We start from the raw sequence: 20390 nt of genomic DNA, 5'->3' as shown, positions 1-20390 counted from the left end.
ATGGGCAGTGGCTTGTTGCCAGGTGGAGCCCATTACAGGCAGCTCTGCCCTAACTGTTGGTCCCTCGTCTGTGATAACTGTAGAGCATATCTCTCATTCGGGGCAGGGGGAGGGTGGTTCTGTATTGGTGGCCCTACTGGAGCACTGGGGCATCTCTGGACAGTTCCCTCTCCCCCAGCTGTGCAGGACAGCACTGACCCAGCCTCCTCAGCTACTACAGATTGTGACACTCTGAGGGCTGGAACGATAGAATAGTGGTAGGGTGTTTGCCTTGCACGAGGCCCACCCCGGTTCAATTCCCAGCAACCCATATGGTCTCCCGAGCACCTCCAGGAGTAATTCCTGAGTGCGGAGGCAGGAATAACCCCTGTGCATCACCGGGTATGACCCAAAAAGAAAAAAAAAAAGGATTGTGACACTCTGACATTGGGGCCCATCTGAAGGTGGGTCTCTGGTGACTTGCAACATCCACATCTCTAGCCACGTTCCTTGTACCCTGATTTCTCCTCATAACACGTCAGCTGAAGGGTTGACTCCTTTTTCTAACCAACTTGATTTTTATCACTTTTATAAGCTAGCATTTCTTTCTTATAAAAACTTTTTTTTAATTTGTTTGCTTGGGGTGTCACACCCTGGCTGTGTTCAGGAATCATTCCTGACTCTGCACTCTAGGGATCAGTCCTAGCAGACTTGGAAGGCAATATGGGGGTCTAAGGATAACCCCTGGGCTGTCTATGTACAAGGCAAGCAGCTGACCTGCTGTCTAGTCTCTCCCATCCTTATACACTGTAGCACTGTCATCCCATTGTTCATCGATTTGCTCAGGCGGGCACCAGTAACGTCTCCATTGTGAGACTTGTTGTTACTGTTTTTCACATATCAAATCTGCCAAGGGTAGCTTGCCAGGCTCTGCCGTGTGGATGGTATACTCTCGGTAGCTTGCTAGGCTCTGAGGAAGATGGAGGAATCGAACCCAGGTTGGCAACGTGCAAGGCAAATGCCCTACCTGCTGTGCTATCGCTCCAGTCCTTATACACAACTTTCTTAACTCACCTGTTGCAAAATATATATATATATATATATATATATATATATATATATATATATATATATATATATAGTGATCCAAGCTGTGCTCAGGAGACCCGGGGGACCCTTCCCAATTAGGAGTATGATTTTATGTGAGTAGCTGAGGACATGGTCAAGCTCTGTGGTGCCAGGACTCCCCAGCCCCCCACCTAGCAGAGCTCAGGGCATCCAGGCACAACTGGCCATGCTGGGGGCCTCTAGGGCTGCACCCAGGGGAACAGGTGGTGCATGAACTGGAACTGGACACATGCATGACATGAACCTTAGCCCCTATACTATCTCTCAGGCCTGCAAAAATTTTTTTAATATCCTGTGGCTTTTTTATTTTCCTCTTAAGTGTCCTTTGAGGAACAGTCAGGTTGCTTTTTAACAAAACAAAAAAAAAAACCTTTTGTTTATTTAACTACTTCCCAAATTTTCTGCCAACCATTAAAAATATTCTGTCTAGGGGCTGGAGCAATAGCACAGCGGGTAGGGCGTTTGCCTTGCACGCGGCCGACCCGGGTTCGATTCCCAGCATCCCATATGGTCCCCTGAGCACTGCCAGGAGTGATTCCTGAGTGCAGTGCCAGCAGTAACCCCTGTGCATCGCCAGGTGTGACCCCAAAAAAAGGCAAAAAAAAAATTATTCTGTCTAGGGGCTGGAGCAATAGCACAGCGGGTAGGGCGTTTGCCTTGCACGCGGCCGACCCGGGTTCACTTCCCAGCATCCCATATGGTCCCCTGAGCACCACCAGGGGTAATTCCTGAGTGCAGATCCAGGAATAAACCCTGTGCATCGCCAAGTGTGACCCAAAAAGGAAAAAATATATATATTCTGTCTAGTAACTGACATACTTTAGTAAAAATGAATCCATACAAAACTAAAATAAACAAACATTCCACAAATGAAAACAACATTTTGTTAAATTAAATAGACAAAATGTCCTACCAGAAGGTCACAAAAGCTTCTAAAAACCATTTCTCTCGATATATCTGTATGTACACTTTGCTGCATACTCGTAACAGGGAACTATAAGCTGGGACAAGTTCTGGGAGCAACCTGAATCCTTTAATTGCAGTTTCCTCGACTTTCCTCTGTGGTGGCTGCCTCGTGGCAGGCAGGAATGTTTCGCCGATTCTGATCTTTCACCTGTTGCCGAAAATCAGGCCTAAGCCTTCAGCTTCCTGTCTGTTGCCTGTGTCACTTCCTCAAGGACCTAAGCTCTCCCGGAGGAGGTTGGCGAGCTGGCTTGCCTCCTGAAGTCACACCCATCAGCCAAAGGCACTGTTTACTGGCCCTGGCAGAATGGGGACTAAATGCAGGGTTTGTGTGTCTGAAATGGTGTTTATTTTCTCACTGCAAGGCAGAGGCTGTCCGAGCTCTCAGCTGCTGGGCAGGAATTTGGGTTTCGATACTTGGCTGGGGACACAAACAGCTACAGTTGGTTTTTTGGTTTTTTTTTTTTTCAACTCTCTAGATTTAACACTCAGAGTACCTGTGCCATTAGAAGTGTGTGTGCATGTGTGTGTGCGTGTGTGTGTGTGTGTGTGTGTATGTGTGACAAGAATAGCTTCCCCAGGAATTTCACTACCTTTTGCACATTCCTTTTTCCAAGGTGCTTCAGCTTTCTCTGATTAGAGAATTGCTCCAGAGAGGAGAACAGACTCTTAGGAGAACGGGCCAAACACAGGTTTTGAAGTTGGACTGTGTGGGTTTGAACAACAAGTCTTCCTCGTACCAACCTACTGACCGTTTATTTTCCTCTTCCACAGCCCTGCATTCGGCAGGGCCTAAGTGCTGCATATGTCGAGCAAACTGCCCCACCCCCACTAGAGGACCCTCTAGTAAACCAGATGCTTCTAACACCTGGATCTGGGGTTTCAGAGGTGATTAGAAGGGGAAGCAAGGTGAAAGTCTAAAGGAAGGGGGTAATAGCACAGCGGGTAGGGCGTTTGCCTTGCATGCGGCGGACCCAGGTTCAAATCCCAGGATCCCATATGGTCCCCTGAACACTGCCAGGAGTAATTTCTGAGTGCAGAGCCAGGAGTAACCCCTATGCATCGCCGGGTGTGACCCCCCCCCAAAAAAAAATAAGGCAAATAAATAAATAAATAAAGGGGGTGTTTCCATATGGCGTGCTCAGGGAATCTGGTGGTTGCAGAAACCAGGCCCGGGAAGACTGGAGAGTGTCACAGTGTAAGAAGGTCCCGGAGGTCTTATACTTCCCGTGTATCTTTGGGGAGTGAACTGCCCCTGAGTCCTACATCAGCGTGTTCTAGAACACGTGGGAGTGGAGAAGAGGGCCACAGCAGACCCTCCTTCTGGAGGTTCTGCTGGTCCTGAAAAAGAGGAAGCAAGAGGCCAAGGGTCAGGAGATCAGAATAGTTGAGGGGTTGAACATTTTGTTTGTCTGCTTATTTTTTATTATTTTAAGGTAGCCAGTACTTAAGCTTACTGAAATGACAAGGAATAGACCGGAGAGAAGGGAAAACGGAAAAGTTACTCATGTGAAACGAAAGGGAAGCTGGTCATCCGAGTCACCCCACCTGGGCTTTTTGGTTTGGGCTTGTTTTTTTGTTCGCCGTTGGGTTTTTTTGTTTCGTTTTGTTTTGTTTGTTTTAGGTCACACCTGGCGATGCTCAGGGATTGCTCCTACCTCTGCACTCAGGAATTACTCCTGGCCATCCCGGCGGGGGTGGGCGGGTTGGGGGAGGAGTGGGTCATATGGGATACCTGGGATTGAACCCCGGGTAGGCAAGGCAAACACCCTACCCTCTGGACTATCACTTTAGCCCCCGTCTGGGCTTTTTGAAGGTGCATTGCTTCCAAGGGTACCTGTGACAGGGTCAGGGCTAAATAAACGTTCGTTTATTTCTCCTGCAAGCTCACTAAGGAGCCTCGCGCCCCTTCCTAAGGCATCTACAGGCTTGTGTGCCTGCTCCCATGGGGGAGTGGTCCTGGCTCTGGGTCCTGCGGCAGGCAAATCATGGAGGGCAATCTGGCATGGCCCACCTGGTCCCGGCTGAGCAGTCAGCGTTGGCCAGCGGGCGTCTCGGACTCTGGAGAGCGGCGGCCGTGCTTCCGGAGGCTGCTGTGCGCGTGGCCTCAGGGCTGGACGGAGATCCAGGCTGCTGTGGCTCCCCGAGCCATCTGGATCACGGTGCCCAAAGCCACGCTCATCCAAAGTGCCTCTGTCCCCCTCGCCATGGAGTCCTCACGCCCCCCTGAGAGTTTCACACTCTCGTCACCAGCCTCAGAGAAGTGGCCAGCTCCCGTTTGCCCCCTGGGAAAAGTGAGGAACAGAATGGCACGGTGGCCTGCTCGTGTCATGGGGCCAGAGGGGCGTCGGGCAGGGATGTGAAAATCCCCTGCCACATCAGTCTCACGCTTGTGTGCTTGTTCAGGGGTCACTCACGCAGGGGTCCCCCCCACGCGGGACACTGGGGCAGCAGGCCCTTTGTGCAAGCCCTTGGCAAGCTCCTTCGTTTTTTTGCCCTCCTCTCTAAAGCCTTTTATTTTTCTTAAATTCACTTCCAGTTCTGTTCTTCTCCATCTTTTGGACTTAACTTCCTTCCAAGGAAAGGCAGACTGGGGTGGGGGCAGGGGCACGAGGAGGGGGAATGAAAAGAATAAAAAAAAAAAAAGCATGAGACTAAAAGCCACATTTAGAATTTCCCTGTCAATATGGCCATATTTGTTCAGAGGGTCATTGAACCACTGGTTATTTCTGGCTTGTCTGGGTGTCTTTTTTAAAATTGCTATTTTTAAAGACAGCGTAGCCAAGACCAGAGGGGAAAATAAGAAGGTATGTGGGCTTCCAGAAAAGCAGCAACATGAAACAGAGATGGAGACTGGTGCTCTGAGAGAGCCCTGGGGTTCTGGACTCCGGCCTGGTGTGCGCCGGCTCCTGACCAAGCCCCACCATGATGGCAGACCTCAGCCTGTGCCGCCTGCCTGCTCTCCCTCTGCGCACCTCTGTCTGCCAGAAGTCACTGTTCCATATAAATAGACGGGGTTGGGATGGGAGTGGCCGGGTGTTTGTCAAGAAATACACGCTTCCTGGATTAGCCGGTCTAAGTCAGAGGTTTCCCACTCCCCCTTAACGTTAGCATTAAGCTTCAGGGGATCGCCGGGATGGAGAAGGCTAAAAGGATCCCTGGGTGACTAGGGAGAGTATAGGCACAGGCCAGCAGGGGTGGAGGTTGGGGGGTGTGAGGGAAACAGCCCCTCCGCAGGCCAAGAGCTGCGTAGTGTCTCCATCTTAGCAGCAGGACTGAAGTTTGGGTGGAAGCTCAAGAACAAGCTTGCCTGTTGGCGTATGAGGGAGAAGCCAGGCTCGCCACACTTCTTAAGGCTCTGTCACTGCTAGCTGGCGTTGACTCCTGAGTGGGCTACTGAGCACCTTCTCACTGGTCCCTGGACATCTGGACATCAGGGCTGGAGCAATAGCACAGCGGGTAGGGCGTTTGCCTTGCACGCAGCCAACCCGGGTTCGATTCCCAGCATCCCATATGGTCCCTTGAGCACCGCCAGAGGTAATTAATTTCTGAGTGCAGAGCCAGAAGTAACCCCTGTGTATCACCAGGTGTGACCCCAAAAAAAGCAAAAAAAAAAAAAAAAAAAAACCCTTTACCATTTGGTAAACAATTCAAATGCCTTCCTATATTCGGATTCCGTTTCTTCTTCCCAGCGGGCGGGCTCTTGTTGAATGTTTTGAATCCTGATCTGTGTGTGTGCCTGGTTCTAAGCAGCCTGTGGGCACCCAGAGGGGCCCCTTGTCTACCTCTTTCCCTTATTCTTTCCTCACTGCAGTTCTGAGCACTCAGGGAGGAACTTTTCACAGGAAGCACTCAGGGTGGGCCCCTTTGACTTGTTAACAACTGGGGGGTCACCTTTTCTTTTGACAAGTGGCCTCTCAAGCTTACTGCCTATATTTTGAAAGTTAAGTTTGCTGTCCTGGCTGCATTTACACCTTCCTGTCTTTGGTTTTGTGCAGCTTTTATGTGTTGTGCCAGCGCATCCTTTGCCATGAATTTATTCTGCTGGAGATTCATAGTGGCTGGAATCGGCGTCTTCCTGTCTTCCCCTCAGCTTCCTCCACTCCCCGGCCAGCCCTGTTCCTTGTGGTTTCTGATTGATTTGTTTTTTATTTTTTTTAGTTCAAACATGAAGTTACTTCTGTCCTCATTTGATTCCTTGAAGCTAAGAAATTCCCATTTTCGTGTCATCCTAATTGAGCTCCCTTTCTTCAGGGTTTTATTTTCTGGCTCTCCTTCCTCCTGAAGCTTCCTTTCTTGTTTGTTTTTTTCTGTGGGGGCCAAACTGGCAATGCTCAGGAGTCACCCCTAGCAGGGTTCAGGGGATGAAAGGGGTGCTGGGGATCGAACCCTGGTTGGTCGCACGCAGAACAAGGGCCCTGCCCATTGTAGTATTGCTCAGGCCTCTTATGAAGCTTCTTGAGAAGCAGTGGGAAGGATTTCTTACTGTTCCTGCCACAGTTGTTTCTTCTCAGCCTGGATCTCTGCCTTCCTGTGCATTTCTTCCCACCCAGATGACAGGTAGCTGGATGCTTTAACTCTGCTCCAGGGGGTATGGACATCTACTCCTGTTGGTTGGAAAATACTTGGCCCTATTTCCTCTTCAGAATTGACAGTGAGTCAAGATTTATTTCACCATCTGAGTCCTGGCATTTAGGATTCTTTCAAAAAGAATCAGCCCTGGTGTTTTCTGGTTTGTTTCTCTCCAGGAATTGTTGATTCTCCAATTTTGTTTGTTTTTTTTAAATAAGGGGCCATAGTTGGCACTGCTGGGGGGGTAGGCGAGCAGAGGGGGCCCTAAAGTGATAGGGATCAAACTCAAGGTCTAGCTTTTGTGATCTACCACTTGAGCCATATCCCAGCCTCAGCCCTCAGTATAGATTTTGAAGTGCCAGTTTGACTTTGGGAGTTTAGCCATGTTGCCCTTCTTTGCTTTATTCCAGAATCTTCTGTGTTAGCAACTGGTAGTTTTTGAAATTTGTTAAAATATATCGGACCCTTTTCTGTGTGAATGCTATCAGGAAAACCTTTTCCCTAATATATAGTATGCTTTCCTAATTTAAAAAGTTCTCATTCAGATCGGAGAGATAGCCAACCTGGGTACAATCCCTGGTACCTCAGAGGGTCCCCCGGGTCCCCACCAAAAGTGATCACTGGGTGCAAAGTCAGGAGTAACCCCTGCATATGGCCAGTCATTTGAGTATGACCCAAAACCTCCCCCAAAAAATTCACATTCTGGAGCAGAGCACTCACCTTGTGCACATGAGGCGCTGGGTTTGATCCCAGAAACACACCATAAAAATGGAGAGAGAGGGAAAAAAAGGACAGAGAGAACACAATTGCTGGAGCACAGGTTTTGCCGGTTCCATCTTGGGTACCACACGGTCCCCTGAGCACTGCCAGAAGCAACCACTGAGCACAAAATCAGGAGTAGCCCACAAACACTGCTGGGCGTGGCTCACAGACAAACAACAATAAAAAAAGCACACACAGTGACACAACGGATGGCTGAGAATGTGTTTGGCCAGCGGACAACTCCTTCGAGTGGGCCAATTGAGGAAGAAGTGTGGAGACACCTGCGTCAGGCCTCTCCTGTCCGTGAGAGGGGCTGTGCTCCCGCTGAGAACTCAGCACCTTCTAGCCACCAAAGCCCCAAGGCTGGGAGACAGCTGACAAATAGATACTGTTTGGCAAAAAATAATCCTTTTTCTCAGTGATGCCATAGAATGCAATTGGGTTTTTTCTTTGCATATGAATTTTTTTGCATATTAAACTGGTTGTGGCAGAATGAGGGCATGCAAGATGGGACCTGAGTGGGACCTCTGCATTAGGACGCAATTTTTTTTTTTTTTTTGCTTTTTGGGTCACACCCGGCAATGCACAGGGGTTACTCCTGGCTCTGCACTAAGGAATTACCCCTGGCCGTGCTCAGGGGACCATATGGGATGCTGGGAATCGAACCCGGGTCGGCCGCGTGCAAGGCAAACGCCCTACCCACTGTGCTATTGCTCCAGTGCCCTAGAGCAATTTTGATGGTGAAGGATCCCTTCCCTGCTTGATTATGAAAAATACGCCAGCAGTTGGGGGGAGTGCTATACAGGTGCCCTTTCAAGCTGATGGAAGTAGGAGATGGGGAAGAGAATATTCCCCAATATTCTCAGGAGTTGGTGTTTGCCTTGCATGTGGCCAACCTGGGTTCGATTCCTCCGCCCCTCTCGGAGAGCCCGGCAAGCTACTGAGAGTATCTCGCCCCGCACAACAGAGCCTGGCAAGCTACCCGTGGCGTATTCAATATGCCAAAAACAGTAACAAGTCTCACAATGGAGATGTTACTGGTGCTGCTCGAGCAAATCGATGAGCAACGGAATGACAGTGATAGATTCTCAGGTGCCGGGCTGGAGCTGAATTTGCTCCCTGATGTGTGAGGGTGTGTCTGGGGGTGGGGGGGCGGCTTTGTATGCAATGAGGGGGTCAACCATGACCTGATTTCAGAGGATGCACAGGGTGTGAGAGGAGAGGATAGTTAGAGTAATTCATTCCATAACTCAGAAGAGAGTCCATTGTCCGTTTGTAATTTTTGTTTTGTTTGGATGCTGGGAAGGCCTCAGGCAAGTGAGGGCCGGGTTCTATGGCTGAGCCATCCCACCCCTGGTCCCCCCACTCCCACTCCCGCCCGGACAGTTGTGCTCTGATGCAGTGGCTTTTCAGCCACCAGCCTGTCCGTGAGCTGGGGCTGCTCCAGGGCCTTAGGAGACTGAAAATCATGATTTTGGAGCACTACGCTCCCAAATCAGTCTCAGTTCTGAGTGGCTCTGCAGTGAGATGAAGAAACTGAATGATTACAGGTTTCTCCCAGGGCTATGCATTCCCTCGCTGTCATTCAAAACTACCTTGGAGGGGGCCAGCAAGGGAGTAAAGCATCTACCTTGCGTACAGACACCCCTGGCTCCACCCCCAGCACCACAGAGTCCCCTGAGCCCTGCTAGGGTGGCCCAGGTAATTCCGGGCCCCTCAGGACCTGAGCAGCACAGCATCCCTGGGCCGAGCATTGAACCACAGTCACACCTAGCTGAGAATCACCAGGAGGTCCCGTGGGTCTCCTGAGATTGGCTTGGGAGACCCCAAAATCAAACCAATCAAAACCCTACTTTGAGGGGCCCAGAGTGATAGTTTATCAGGTAGGACATTTGACTTGCATGAAGCAGACCTCGACATCCTATATAGCCCTCCTGAGCATCACCAGGAGCAATTCTTGAGTGCAGAGCCAGGAGTAAACCCCAAGCATTGCCAGGTGTGACCCAAAAAGCAAAACAAAAACAAAAAAAAAAAAACCCTACTTTGAAGAAGTTCGGACATCATGACACTCTAAGGGTGAGATAGATGCCTTGATCCCTGTCATCCAGTAGCTCATGGCTAGTACGTGAATTCGTCTTGGTTTTGTTCATGGATTTGTTGGGTTGGTTTTTGTTTCTGCTTTTTTGTTTTTTTCTGGCAAGCTACCCGTGGTGTATTCAATATGCCAAAAATAGTAACAACAAGTCTCATGATGGAGATGTTACTGGTGCCTGCTTGAGCAAATCGATGAACAATGGGTTGACAGTGACAGTGACAGTGACAATTTTCTGCCTAATATGCCACTCCCCACAGAGTGTAATGGCTTAACACAGCAATAATTTATTTAGCTCCATTTTTCTCTTGTGTCATCTGTTTGCTCTGGGCTCAGCTAAATTTTTCTACTGGTCTGGGCTGAGCTCACACAGGTAGAAAAGTCAGCATCCGGGTCAGTTGGAGCTAGTTGGATGAGGATGGCCTCTGTGCATACATTTCCCCTCTCTCCACGTGATCTGTCAGCCTTCAGCAGCTGTCCCAGGTCTGGTGACCAGGTGGCCGAGTTCCAAGAGAGAAAGTAGAAGCAGGAAAGGCCTTCCCTTTATTTCTGACATCAAAGCCAGTGACAAGGCCTGTTCAGATTCAAGAGACAGGCAATGGCATGTCACTTCTTAAAAGGCAAAGCTATCCAGTCACAAAGGGACTCAATGCAGCAGAGTAGAGCATTGTGGGTATCTGTGTCACCTCCCACAGCCAGACATCCAAACACATCTTCTGAAGGACGAAGTAGCCTCCCAACTCCAGCAGGGCTCAGTATACTGTGTCTATTCTGGGTAAATTTGAGAGAAATTTTGTTGTAGTGGCCTTTTGTTTCCTCTTGTTGTATATTTAAAAAAGAGATAGCACTTGGGGCCGGAGCGATAGTACAGCGGGTAGGACATTCACCTTGCCTGCTGTCGTCCACGGTTTGATTCCTGGCACCCCATATGACCCCTGAGCATGGCTGAGCACTGAATAATTCCTGAGTGGAAGTAACCCCTGAGCATCTCCAGATATGGCCCAAAAATCCTAAATAAATAGATAAGTAAAATAAATAAAAAGAGGAGCTGGAGCAATAGCACAGAGGGTATGGCGTTTGCCTTGCATGCGGCCGACCCGGGTTCGATTCCCAGCATCCCATATGGTCCCCTGAGCACGGCCAGGAGTAATTCCTGAGTGCAGAGCCAGGAGTAACCCCTGTGCATCGCCGGGTGTGACCCCAAAAAATAAATAAATAGATAAATAAATAAATAAAAAGGAAGAAAGAAAGAAAGAAAGAAAGAAAGAAAGAAAGAAAGAAAGAAAGAAAGAAAGAAAGAAAGAAAGAAAGAAAGAAAGAAAGAAAGAATGGTACTTAAATACAAAAACTAATATTATTTTTGGTAGAAAAAGCCACATTCAACAGTGCGGGGAGATCATACAATGTGTGGGCATAACAGGAACTGCAGCATTCAAAGCTCTGGCCCTTTGTGCTCTCTCTCTCTCCAGCCTTAAGCCTAATGTTTATTTATTTATTTTTCTATTTAAATAAATAGATAAATAAATAAATAAAAAGGAAGAAAGAAAGAAAGAAAGAAAGAAAGAAAGAAAGAAAGAAAGAAAGAAAGAAAGAAAGAAAGGAAGGAAGGAAGGAAGGAAGGAAGGAAGGAAGGAAGGAAGGAAGGAAGGATGGTACTTAAATACAAAAACTAATATTATTTTTGGTAGAAAAAGCCACATTCAACAGTGCGGGGAGATCATACAATGTGTGGGCATAACAGGAACTGCAGCATTCAAAGCTCTGGCCCTTTGTGCTCTCTCTCTCTCCAGCCTTAAGCCTAATGTTTATCCAGCAAAATAGCTGTGAACAGAGTCTCAAGTGCTTGGCAATTCAACCTGGTCTTGATCTGTCTCAAGACCAGAGGTCCCGTTTCATGTACTTCATGAAAGCAAGAGCTCATTGTCCTGTTCATGACCCAAAGCCCAGCCCAAGTAATGAGAAACAGTCCTCAGTGGAGTTTGTTGAGGGAGTGAATGGGGGCTGCACCTGGATAGGTGTGGGACAAGGCAAGAGGTGGTGTGAGAGCGCGGGGAGAGTGCAAGAGGAAGCCTGACCCATGCTCAGTGCTCGTGTCTGACTTCGGCGAGCCCAGAAGAATGATCCAACCATCTGATGTGCCTGCCTGAGAATCTGTGGACGCCGTGGAGGGAAAGGTTTTCTGGCTGGCGTTTGCTGAGCATACGGCCTACACGCTATTGACATTTATTAGTGATGTTTGTTCTTCATCCGCTGCTTTTCATTTTTGACTGAAGTTTTAATAGCAGATCAGAAGGGTTTTTAATTTTATTTATAATTCTAAGTCACTCAGTCATCAAGCTATCTTATTCTTCAAAGACCATTAGAAAGAAGCCAAATGTCCAGGAATACACCATGGGATCACCAACATTCCACTCAGACTCTTTGCATTTGTACTTTCCAAGTTGCAGAATGAAGTGTCTTTTTATTTTGGGTTGGGGGGGTTGGTTAAATTTATTTTGTTTTATTTCTTTAGCGGTATATAGTGCAAACATACAGTGTTTGTCTTCCTCCATCTGGCTTAAATCACAGCGTAATGCCCTCTAGGCCCATCCATGTTATTATTTTTTTTTTTTTGCCTGTTTGTTTGAGGGCTATATCCAGAGGTGCTCAGGAAGCTATTCCAACTTCAGAGCTCAGGGACCACTCCTGGAAATGCTCAGGGGACCATATGGTGCAAGGGATAGAACCTGGGGTTTCTGCATGCAAAGATTTGCTCCAGCCTAGGATTTGCTTTTTTGTTTTGTTTTGTTTTGTTTTGTTTTATTTTGTCTTGTCTTGTTTTGTTTTTATAGCTGAGCAGTATTCTAACATGTGCATATATGCCACATTTTTGTCCATCGGTCAGTGGGCATTTAATTCCTAGTTGTTGCCTATGTAGGTAATGCTGTAGTTACCACAAATCCCTTCCACATTCCATTTTTGTATTTTCTGGGTAAATACCCAGAAATGGAACAACTGCATTGTGTGGAATTTCTATTTTAACTTTTTTTTTTTTGAGATAGACTCACACAGAACGTGCTCTTTTGTTCGTGGCTTCTTTTGCTGAACTGTGGGATGCATCCCCATCATTGTGGGAAGCAATGGTTGGTTCATTTTCATTGATGTGCAGATTTTCATTGTACAAATAGACTATGATGTAAGTGTGAGTTCTGCAGTTAATGAACATTTGAGCTGCCTCCAGTTTGGAGTTCTTCTGAACATTTTCCTGCCTGCCTTTTGGTACCCATATGCACACAGAGCCATGGAGTATATATTTAGGAATAGAGCCTGCATATGTTCCATTTTAGCAGCAGTGCCCAGACAGCTTTTCACAGTGCCTGCTCCAAGTCACACTCCCCCCGACAGCACCACACACGCACACACTTGTCAACACGAGATGTCAATCTGTTTAATTTTAGCCATTCTGGTGCTATGTGATGGTATCGTAATATGGCTGTAATTAGCATTTCTCTTGCACTAATGAATTTGAGCATCTTTATGCATGTTTGATGACTGTTTAGATATCTTTCTTGGTGATGTGCTGACTCAAGTATCTTGCCAGCTTTTCTATGGCTTCTCTGCCTATTTATTTTTGATTTGTAGGAGTTCTTCATAAATAAATACTGGATATTAGTCCTTTGGAGTTTCTCTTCAACTCCGCACTTGCATTTTTTAAAATTTAATTTTTTTTTAATTAAAATACCATGAGATACAGTTACGAAGTTGTTCATGATTGGGTTTAAGTCATACAATGTTCCAACATCTAGCCCTTCAACACTGTACATTTCCCACCACCAATGTCCCATTTCCCTCCCTCCACCCACCCCCAGACTTCCTCTACAGTAGGCACTTTTTCTCTCTCTGTCTCTCTTTCTCTGTCACTGTCTCTCTGTCTCTGTCTCTCTGTCTCTCTCTTTCTCCTTTTGGGCATTTTGGTTTGCAATACATACGTGATGACTGAAAGGTCATCACGTATATCCCTTTACCTACTTTCAGCAATCAGTTCCTGTCCAGAGTGATCATTCCCTCCTATCATTGTCATAGTGGCCCCTACTTTATCCTAACTGCCCTCTCCCCCCAACTTGTGACAAGCTTCCAGCTGTGATTTGTTTGTTGCTGGTATATAGAAATATAACAGATGTTTTAGATTGACTTTGGACCCCCTATTCATGAAAAACTAGCAGGTTAACTGTGATTGTGTGTGTCCTTTGGGTTTGTCTGAGATACACAAGACATTTCATCTGTAACTGACAGTTTTATGTCATCTATTCCCATCTCCTTTTCATTTCCCTTTCTCTTCTTTGCTGTGGGTAGAGAAGGAGGGGTTGGGCTACACCTAACTATGCTCAGGGGCTTTTCCTGGCTCAGTGCTCAAGAGAGACCCTTGGCAGTGCTCAGGTGACCATATGTGGTGCTGTGGATTCAGACTGGGTTTGGCAGGATAAAAGGCAAGTGCTCTAACCATTGTACTATCTCTGTGGCCCCTTCCTTTTCCTTTCTTGTGTTCTGCTGGCTCTGAGGTCTTCCCCTCTTCCCTTCCAGATGAGGCTGAGGCACATATTGACTATGAAGACAATTTCCCTGACGATAGATCCGTGTCATTCAGAGAACTCATGGAGGATTCCCGGACAGAGGAGGAAGAGGACAGGAGTCAGGCAGAGGCGTCTGAAGAGGCCCCCAAACCAGACCACCTGGTCTCCACCACTGCAGGGAGAGAAAACAGGGCCCGGGATTCGACCTCTGTACCCACCATGGGCTGGCCCAGAGCTGGGAGCAATGTCCCCACAGCCCTGCCGGGTCCCCAGCTAAATCAGAAGCATTTGTTCTGGTTTCCTGCCGAGACCTTCCACAAGCCCGAGATGGAAAAGGAGGCGAATGATGACACCAGAAAGCACCTTCCTGCTGGAGACAACCACAGTGGCCTAACGCTGGCCACCAGTGAGCTGGAGGCCGAGGTAACCTCAAACAGCTCTGTCACCCTCTCAGGGACATTCGCGGGCAGGAATGACAGCAGGGCTGGGGACGCGATGGTGAGCAGCAGTGACGAGTCCTGGCTGGATGGCTACCCTGTGACAGACAGCGCGTGGAGGAAGACAGGAGCCGAGGAAGAGGAGGAAGATGGGGACAAGGGGGATGGGTCCGTCGGACTGGAGGAAAGTGTCCTCGTTACTCTCACCCAGCCCATTCTCGTGGAAGTCAAGAAGTCCCAGAGCACCACCCTCCTGCCAGGCGCAGACCCGGCCCACCATTCGCTTCCGTCCCAAACATTCGACCTAGAAGCTTTGGCCCTCAAGCCTGTAAACATGTCGGACACCACAGGCCCCGGCAGGGAGGATGGTGACTTGAACCAGTCAACTCTTCCTTGGAGCTCCGCCACCGAGAAGTCTCCCACGGCCACCCTCCCCTCGGAGCTCACCGCCTCCGCCCTGGACACGGGCACCGTCGTCCAGCCGATGCATCGCCACGTTCCCTCCACCCTCGTGGTGGCCACCCAGACGCCCGTGGAGAGCACCGTTCCCGAGGCCCAGGACAGCTTCCCCTACGTGCTCTCAGAGGACTTCCTGGAGCAGGAAGGCCCAGGCCCACAGGCAGGGGAGGAGCTTCTCCCGACCCTGCAGCCGTGCTACGGGGAGGAGTGTCCCAACCTCAGCCGAGGCCCAGTCATCGCCACCGTTGTCACCGTCCTGTGTCTGCTGCTGCTCCTGGCGGGGGTGGGCGCCGTGTGGGGCTACCGCAGATGCCAGCACAAGAGCTCCGTGTACAAGCTGAACGTTGGCCAGCGGCAGGCTCGGCACTACCACCAGCAGATTGAGATGGAGAAAGTCTAAGCCGCCCCCAGAGGGAGCAAGGCCACAGCCTCTGGGGAGGAGGAGGCAGCGCGTGCGTCCCACGGATAAACACTCAGCGTCCACGCCAGCAGGGTGCCGGCCGGAAGGGCGCCTCTGTTTCCTTTCTCGGGTCTTTGTTTCAGAGGCTGAGAAGTGTTTCTGGAGGCACCTGGCAGGGCAAGAAGTCTCGGGTGCCCCCTCACACCCATCACTGTCTCCTCCACCGTCCGCCCTCGGAGGAATTGCACTAATCCCAGACCTGTGCTTGGGCCCTCGTGCCAACGGAAGGTCAGAACTCACCTCTTGCTTCATCGCACTCTACTTCTCTCCTTCTTCTTCTTTCAAAAGAAATAACTTACTCTGGGACCCGAACATTTCAAAAAGATGGGCGAAATGGAGCCACCAAGAGCAGTGTTATGTTAAGATGTGGCAGTTTAATTGTTGGGAAGTGTGCTAATACAAGAATAATGCGTTAGGGGCTGGAGCGATAGGACAGCAGGGAGGGCGTTTGCCTTGCATGTGGTCAACCCAGGTTCTATCCCCAGCATCCCATGTGGTCCTCCGAGCACCATCAGGAGTGATTCCTGAATGCAGAGCCAGGAGTAACTCCTGAGCATCACTGGGTGTGACCCAAAAAGAAAAAAAAAAAAGAATAGTGGGTAATTTCCTCGTAGGGTTGAGATGTTGCTAAAGGCAGAGGAGCCCCAAGAACCAAGACATTGTCTAGATGCTTTGGGGGGTTTTATCCAATTGATATCAGAGTCTATGTAAGATGGATATTTTAATGGGGGTGGGGAGGGAAGAAGAGAGGCATACTACATACTGACCTCGCTTGCCTCCCTTCTGTGGACAGTCCATCCTTTCTAAATGACAAGGTCACCTTTGTTCCTGGAAGCACTGTCTCCTCTCTCCAGCAGTGCCTAGTTGTCCTTGGCTAGTGCTAGCCTAGAAATGTCTCAGTATTCTTGCTCTACGTCACAGATCCCAGGATAAGTTTATCACTGGGGAGCTACATCATAGAGAAGTAGAGGAATCATCAAAGAATAGAAAACGATCTGGGCCCACCTAGTCTTCACTCTGTTGTGGAAGTTGGGACTCCATGGGCACAGCACGAATCCGGGGAGACCACATCCTGGCTGGCGGGCACGCCCCATTCATAGTCCCTAGTATCAGTTATGACAATGGACCTCCGAGCGTGGTAGTCCTGAGACCTGCAGCACCCACACAACCAGGGGACTCTCTAGACATGTAGGGCACCAAGTGCCATCCCAGTCTTAGGAAGCAGAAATGAGTTGGGGACAACAAGGTTATTCTGAGACACTCAAGTCTGAGAATCATCGCTCTGAGGCACAGAGGCCCAGGAACTCCTGTGACCTGCATGGAATCAGATGTGGCCAGGGGTAGCTGAGCCCTGCAGCCCTCGCAGCCCTCACCGGTGGTCTTACTGGTGCAGAAACATAATCTGTTTTTCTGGTAGAAGGCACCTTCTTAGACAGTAGTTTTTCAGTGGTGAGAAGTGAAGGCAATACAGTCCTTACCAGAGAATCAAGCATTGTTGTGTGGCCTGAGAGAGGTCCTGCTCTTTCTCACAGTGGAACTCTTACCGGTGGCGTTTTCCCAAGGAAGAACATTTTTATAAGATATTTTCTACTCGACCACCTCTTTTTGGATACGATCCTTGGAAAAGGAATAGGCCGATGGGCCATAAAGGTGGTACAGCATCAGAAAGACCTAGTGCCTAGACTTAGGGCAAATGAAGACCCGGAGGTAGCAAGTGGAATACCTGTGCGGCAGATCAAACCTAGAACAACAGAAATGAGATGCTGTCTGCGTGGAGCCAAAGCAAAACACAACAGAATAAAAGCTAGAGATTTTATGTATTTATACATTCGGTTCTTTCCTGATCTTTCACAAGGTCACTTTTCTGTTTTTAACTATATATAATAATCTTCATGTCGACCACCGGGATCATGTTGTTCATTGTTCAACTATTGTAATAACCCAAGAACACTGACTTAATGCCAACACAAGAATAAGTAATATTAATACAAATGTATTAATAAATTTTACCAATATATTAATACATGTAAAAATTCTATTTTGTAGTAATGGACTGCAAAATAAACCCAATACATTAAGTTTTTATTGGTTGGTGTCATCTAAATTAATGTCACAGGATCTAAACATCCATGCAGAAAAGGAACAATGCAATGCTGTGTGTAAGTAAACCTAAATTGTTGGGATGCATGTTTTGAGGCTTATGAAAACTGGCAGGAGGGAGCACCCATTAACACAAAGCTTCTGAAATATTTAAAATAAATACTTCTTTCCTCTCCAACAATTGCATAATGTCATTTATATATGGATTGAATCATAGTGATTTCTTTTTCTTTTTTTTTTTTAAGAAAATTATTCTCCAGGGGCCAGACCAATAATACATCGACAAGGGCACTTGTCTTACACATGACAAACCCAGGTTCAATTCTGGGCACCCCATATGGTCCCCTGAGCCCTACCAGGAGTGATCCCAGAGCTCAGAGCCAGGAGTAAACCCTGAGCACCACCAGTTATGGCCCCAAAACAACCAAAAAATGACTCTCCAGTAATCTTGATTGGCACTGCTGTTTAAGGAGCCAGAGAGATAGTACAGTGGATAAGGCACATAGACAACCCTGGTTCAATCCCCAGGACCCCATATGATTCCCGGAGCTGGCCAGGAGTAAGCCCTGAGCACCACCAGGGGTGGCACAAAATAAGAACAGAACAATTGAAAGCTTATAACTATATCTCATGGTGATTCAATTAAAAAAAATTTTTTTTTCAAAAGCTAGCAAGAACAGAACAAAAAGATAGCTCTGCTTAAGCCTCTCACCTTGTTGCCTGCTGAAGCAGGAATTTAGGCAGGTCTACAGCCTGCCCCTTCCTCCTCTCCGCCCCCTCCTCCCCACACCCAACAGAAAGCCCAGGACCTCGCTCACTCTAAGTGTGGGTCCTGGGCCAGCAATACAGGCATCCCTTGGGAGCTGGTTAGAAATTAAGAATCTCTCAGCTTCTCCCCTGACCTGCTGGCCCAGCACCTAAATTTAACACAGTGCTGGGAGCATGAAATGAAGTTTGACATGTACCGTCTCCAGAGACCAGAACCGACCCGACGCTCAAAAGAATCACTAAACAGGACCAAATCACAGAAGTATGGGACGGGCAAGAGACCCTCGAGGGGGACTGGAGGGCTGTTGAAGAGATCAGGAGAGCGTGGGCAATGAAGAGGCTCTGCCCGCAGGCGCTCGGGCTCAGGAAGGCTGCCCTGGCCCAGCTCTGGCCAGGAGGAAGCAGGATGTTGCAAGACCAACACCTCTCCTCCACTTCGAATTCTCTTGCCTGGGCAACCCAGCGACCGCAGCAACGATGAATGAGGGACAATAACAACCACAGGGCGAGGCCCCTGGAGCACAGGGCAGGGTGGAAAAGAAATATGAGAAGTGAGGGCTGGAGTGAGAGTATAGCAGCCGGGGCATTGGTCCTGCATGCGGCCAACTTGGGTTCGATCCCCGGCACCCCATAGGGTTTCCCAAGTTCGCCAAGAGTGATCCCTGAACACAGAGCCAGGAGTAAGTCCTGACCGCTGCCTGGTGAGGTCCAAGCCCCCCGCGCCCCCAAAAGAGAGAGGTCTTGGAGGAGCGAATGGAGAGATGCGACTCGGAAGCTGTCCGCTGCAATCCAGCCTGCTCGGGTTCCTAAACAGTGTCACAGATGTTAGTGCCCACCCAGGTCCCCTTTTCTACAGTGAACCCGTCCTCCAGCGGCCCTGGTGGCTACTGACACGCTCATCGTCGCACCCAGAAAACTGCCTTGCCCAGGACTTAGGCCCGCCCTCTGCCCGGCCAGCCTCCTGGGGATCAGGATCCGGTGTCCACCGAGACCGTCTGCTAGCTCGCTCCTTCCAGCTTCCCTTGTGCACCTTCTCCCGAGTCCTCCAGCCCTGGCACAAGACTAGGCTTCAAGGGATTCCCACCTAAGCCATCGATCAGCTTTCAAACTCTTTTGCTCTACATGGACGCTCCACCTCAGAGCAGACTTTCCACAGGGTCCTCGGAGACCCAGAAAAACCCCTCTGTGCTCCACCTCTTGTAATGGCAGGGGTTCGATTCTCCACACCATGCTTCTCTACTTCAGCACCGGCTGATTCTTTACAGCTTCCATCTGCCTCTATTTGAGGCTCTTTCTCCTGCCCATCCAGCAGTGCCACACACGCAGCCTCGGTGGCGGCCAGCAGGCCTGCCTGAGCCATTTCTAGTCCTCGCTTGAAGGAGGAACTATTCTATCATGCCTCAGACACTGGCAGGGATGAGCCAGCCCATCAGATCCAAAGCAAGCCATGGATTCCAAGTATTTTTCCTGGTGGGCTCCCATATCTGAGAGAACCTTCTGGGGAGGCGTGAGCCTCTCCCTCTGGAAAGACTCCCGATGAGCACTTGGCAGATAAGCACCACCATCCCCCCCACACACACACACACACACTCCAGTACCCCCTGTGATATCTTAGGCAGTTTGGGATGAGGACACTGCATGCTAGATGAACAGCAGACATCTCAGGACAGGAAAAAGAACATGTTACAAACATGCACCCTGGCATAACTGAGTGTGGTTAAGACATTCCCATCCAGGGGCTGGAGTGATAGCACAGCAGGTAGGGCGTTTGCCTTGCACGAGGCCGACCCGGGTTCGATTCCCAGCATCCCATATGGTCCCCTAAGCACCGCCAGGGGTGATTCCTGAGTGCAGAGCCAGGAGGAAGCCCTGTGCATTGCCAGGTGTGACCCAAAAAGAAGAAAAAAAAAAGACATTCCCATCCAGGGGGAAAAGAAAAAATGGGGGTGGGTGGGTAGAGAACTAGAATAGTAGATAAAGCCTTGCATGCCTTGCATGCAGCCAGCCCAGGTTCCATCCCCAGAACTACATATGGTCCCCCAAGTCCCACCAGGATTGATCCCTGAGCACAGAGCCAGGAGTCAGCTCTGAGCACTGCCAGGTGTTCCCCTTCTCAAAAC

The 20390-nt window shown here is 49.0% G+C and overlaps 1 protein-coding gene across 1 annotated transcript in view; it reads left to right on the top strand.

The window, feature by feature from the left end:
• Positions 1 to 20380, top strand: part of SUSD5 (sushi domain containing 5) — a 67603-nt gene extending 47223 nt beyond the window's left edge. Inside the window, exon 5 of the mRNA XM_004603956.2 lies at positions 14057 to 20380. Coding sequence (XP_004604013.2) covers positions 14057 to 15342 — 1286 coding nt within the window. The 3' untranslated portion in view covers positions 15343 to 20380. The remainder of the gene's footprint in view (positions 1 to 14056) is intronic.
• The last annotated feature ends 10 nt before the right edge of the window (positions 20381 to 20390 follow it).

The sequence above is a fragment of the Sorex araneus genome, chromosome 4 (genome assembly GCF_027595985.1).
Source record: "Sorex araneus isolate mSorAra2 chromosome 4, mSorAra2.pri, whole genome shotgun sequence".
Taxonomy (NCBI): domain Eukaryota; kingdom Metazoa; phylum Chordata; class Mammalia; order Eulipotyphla; family Soricidae; genus Sorex; species Sorex araneus.
The sequence above is the reverse complement of the archived record's forward strand: the minus strand, read 5'-3'. Positions and strand labels throughout refer to the sequence as shown.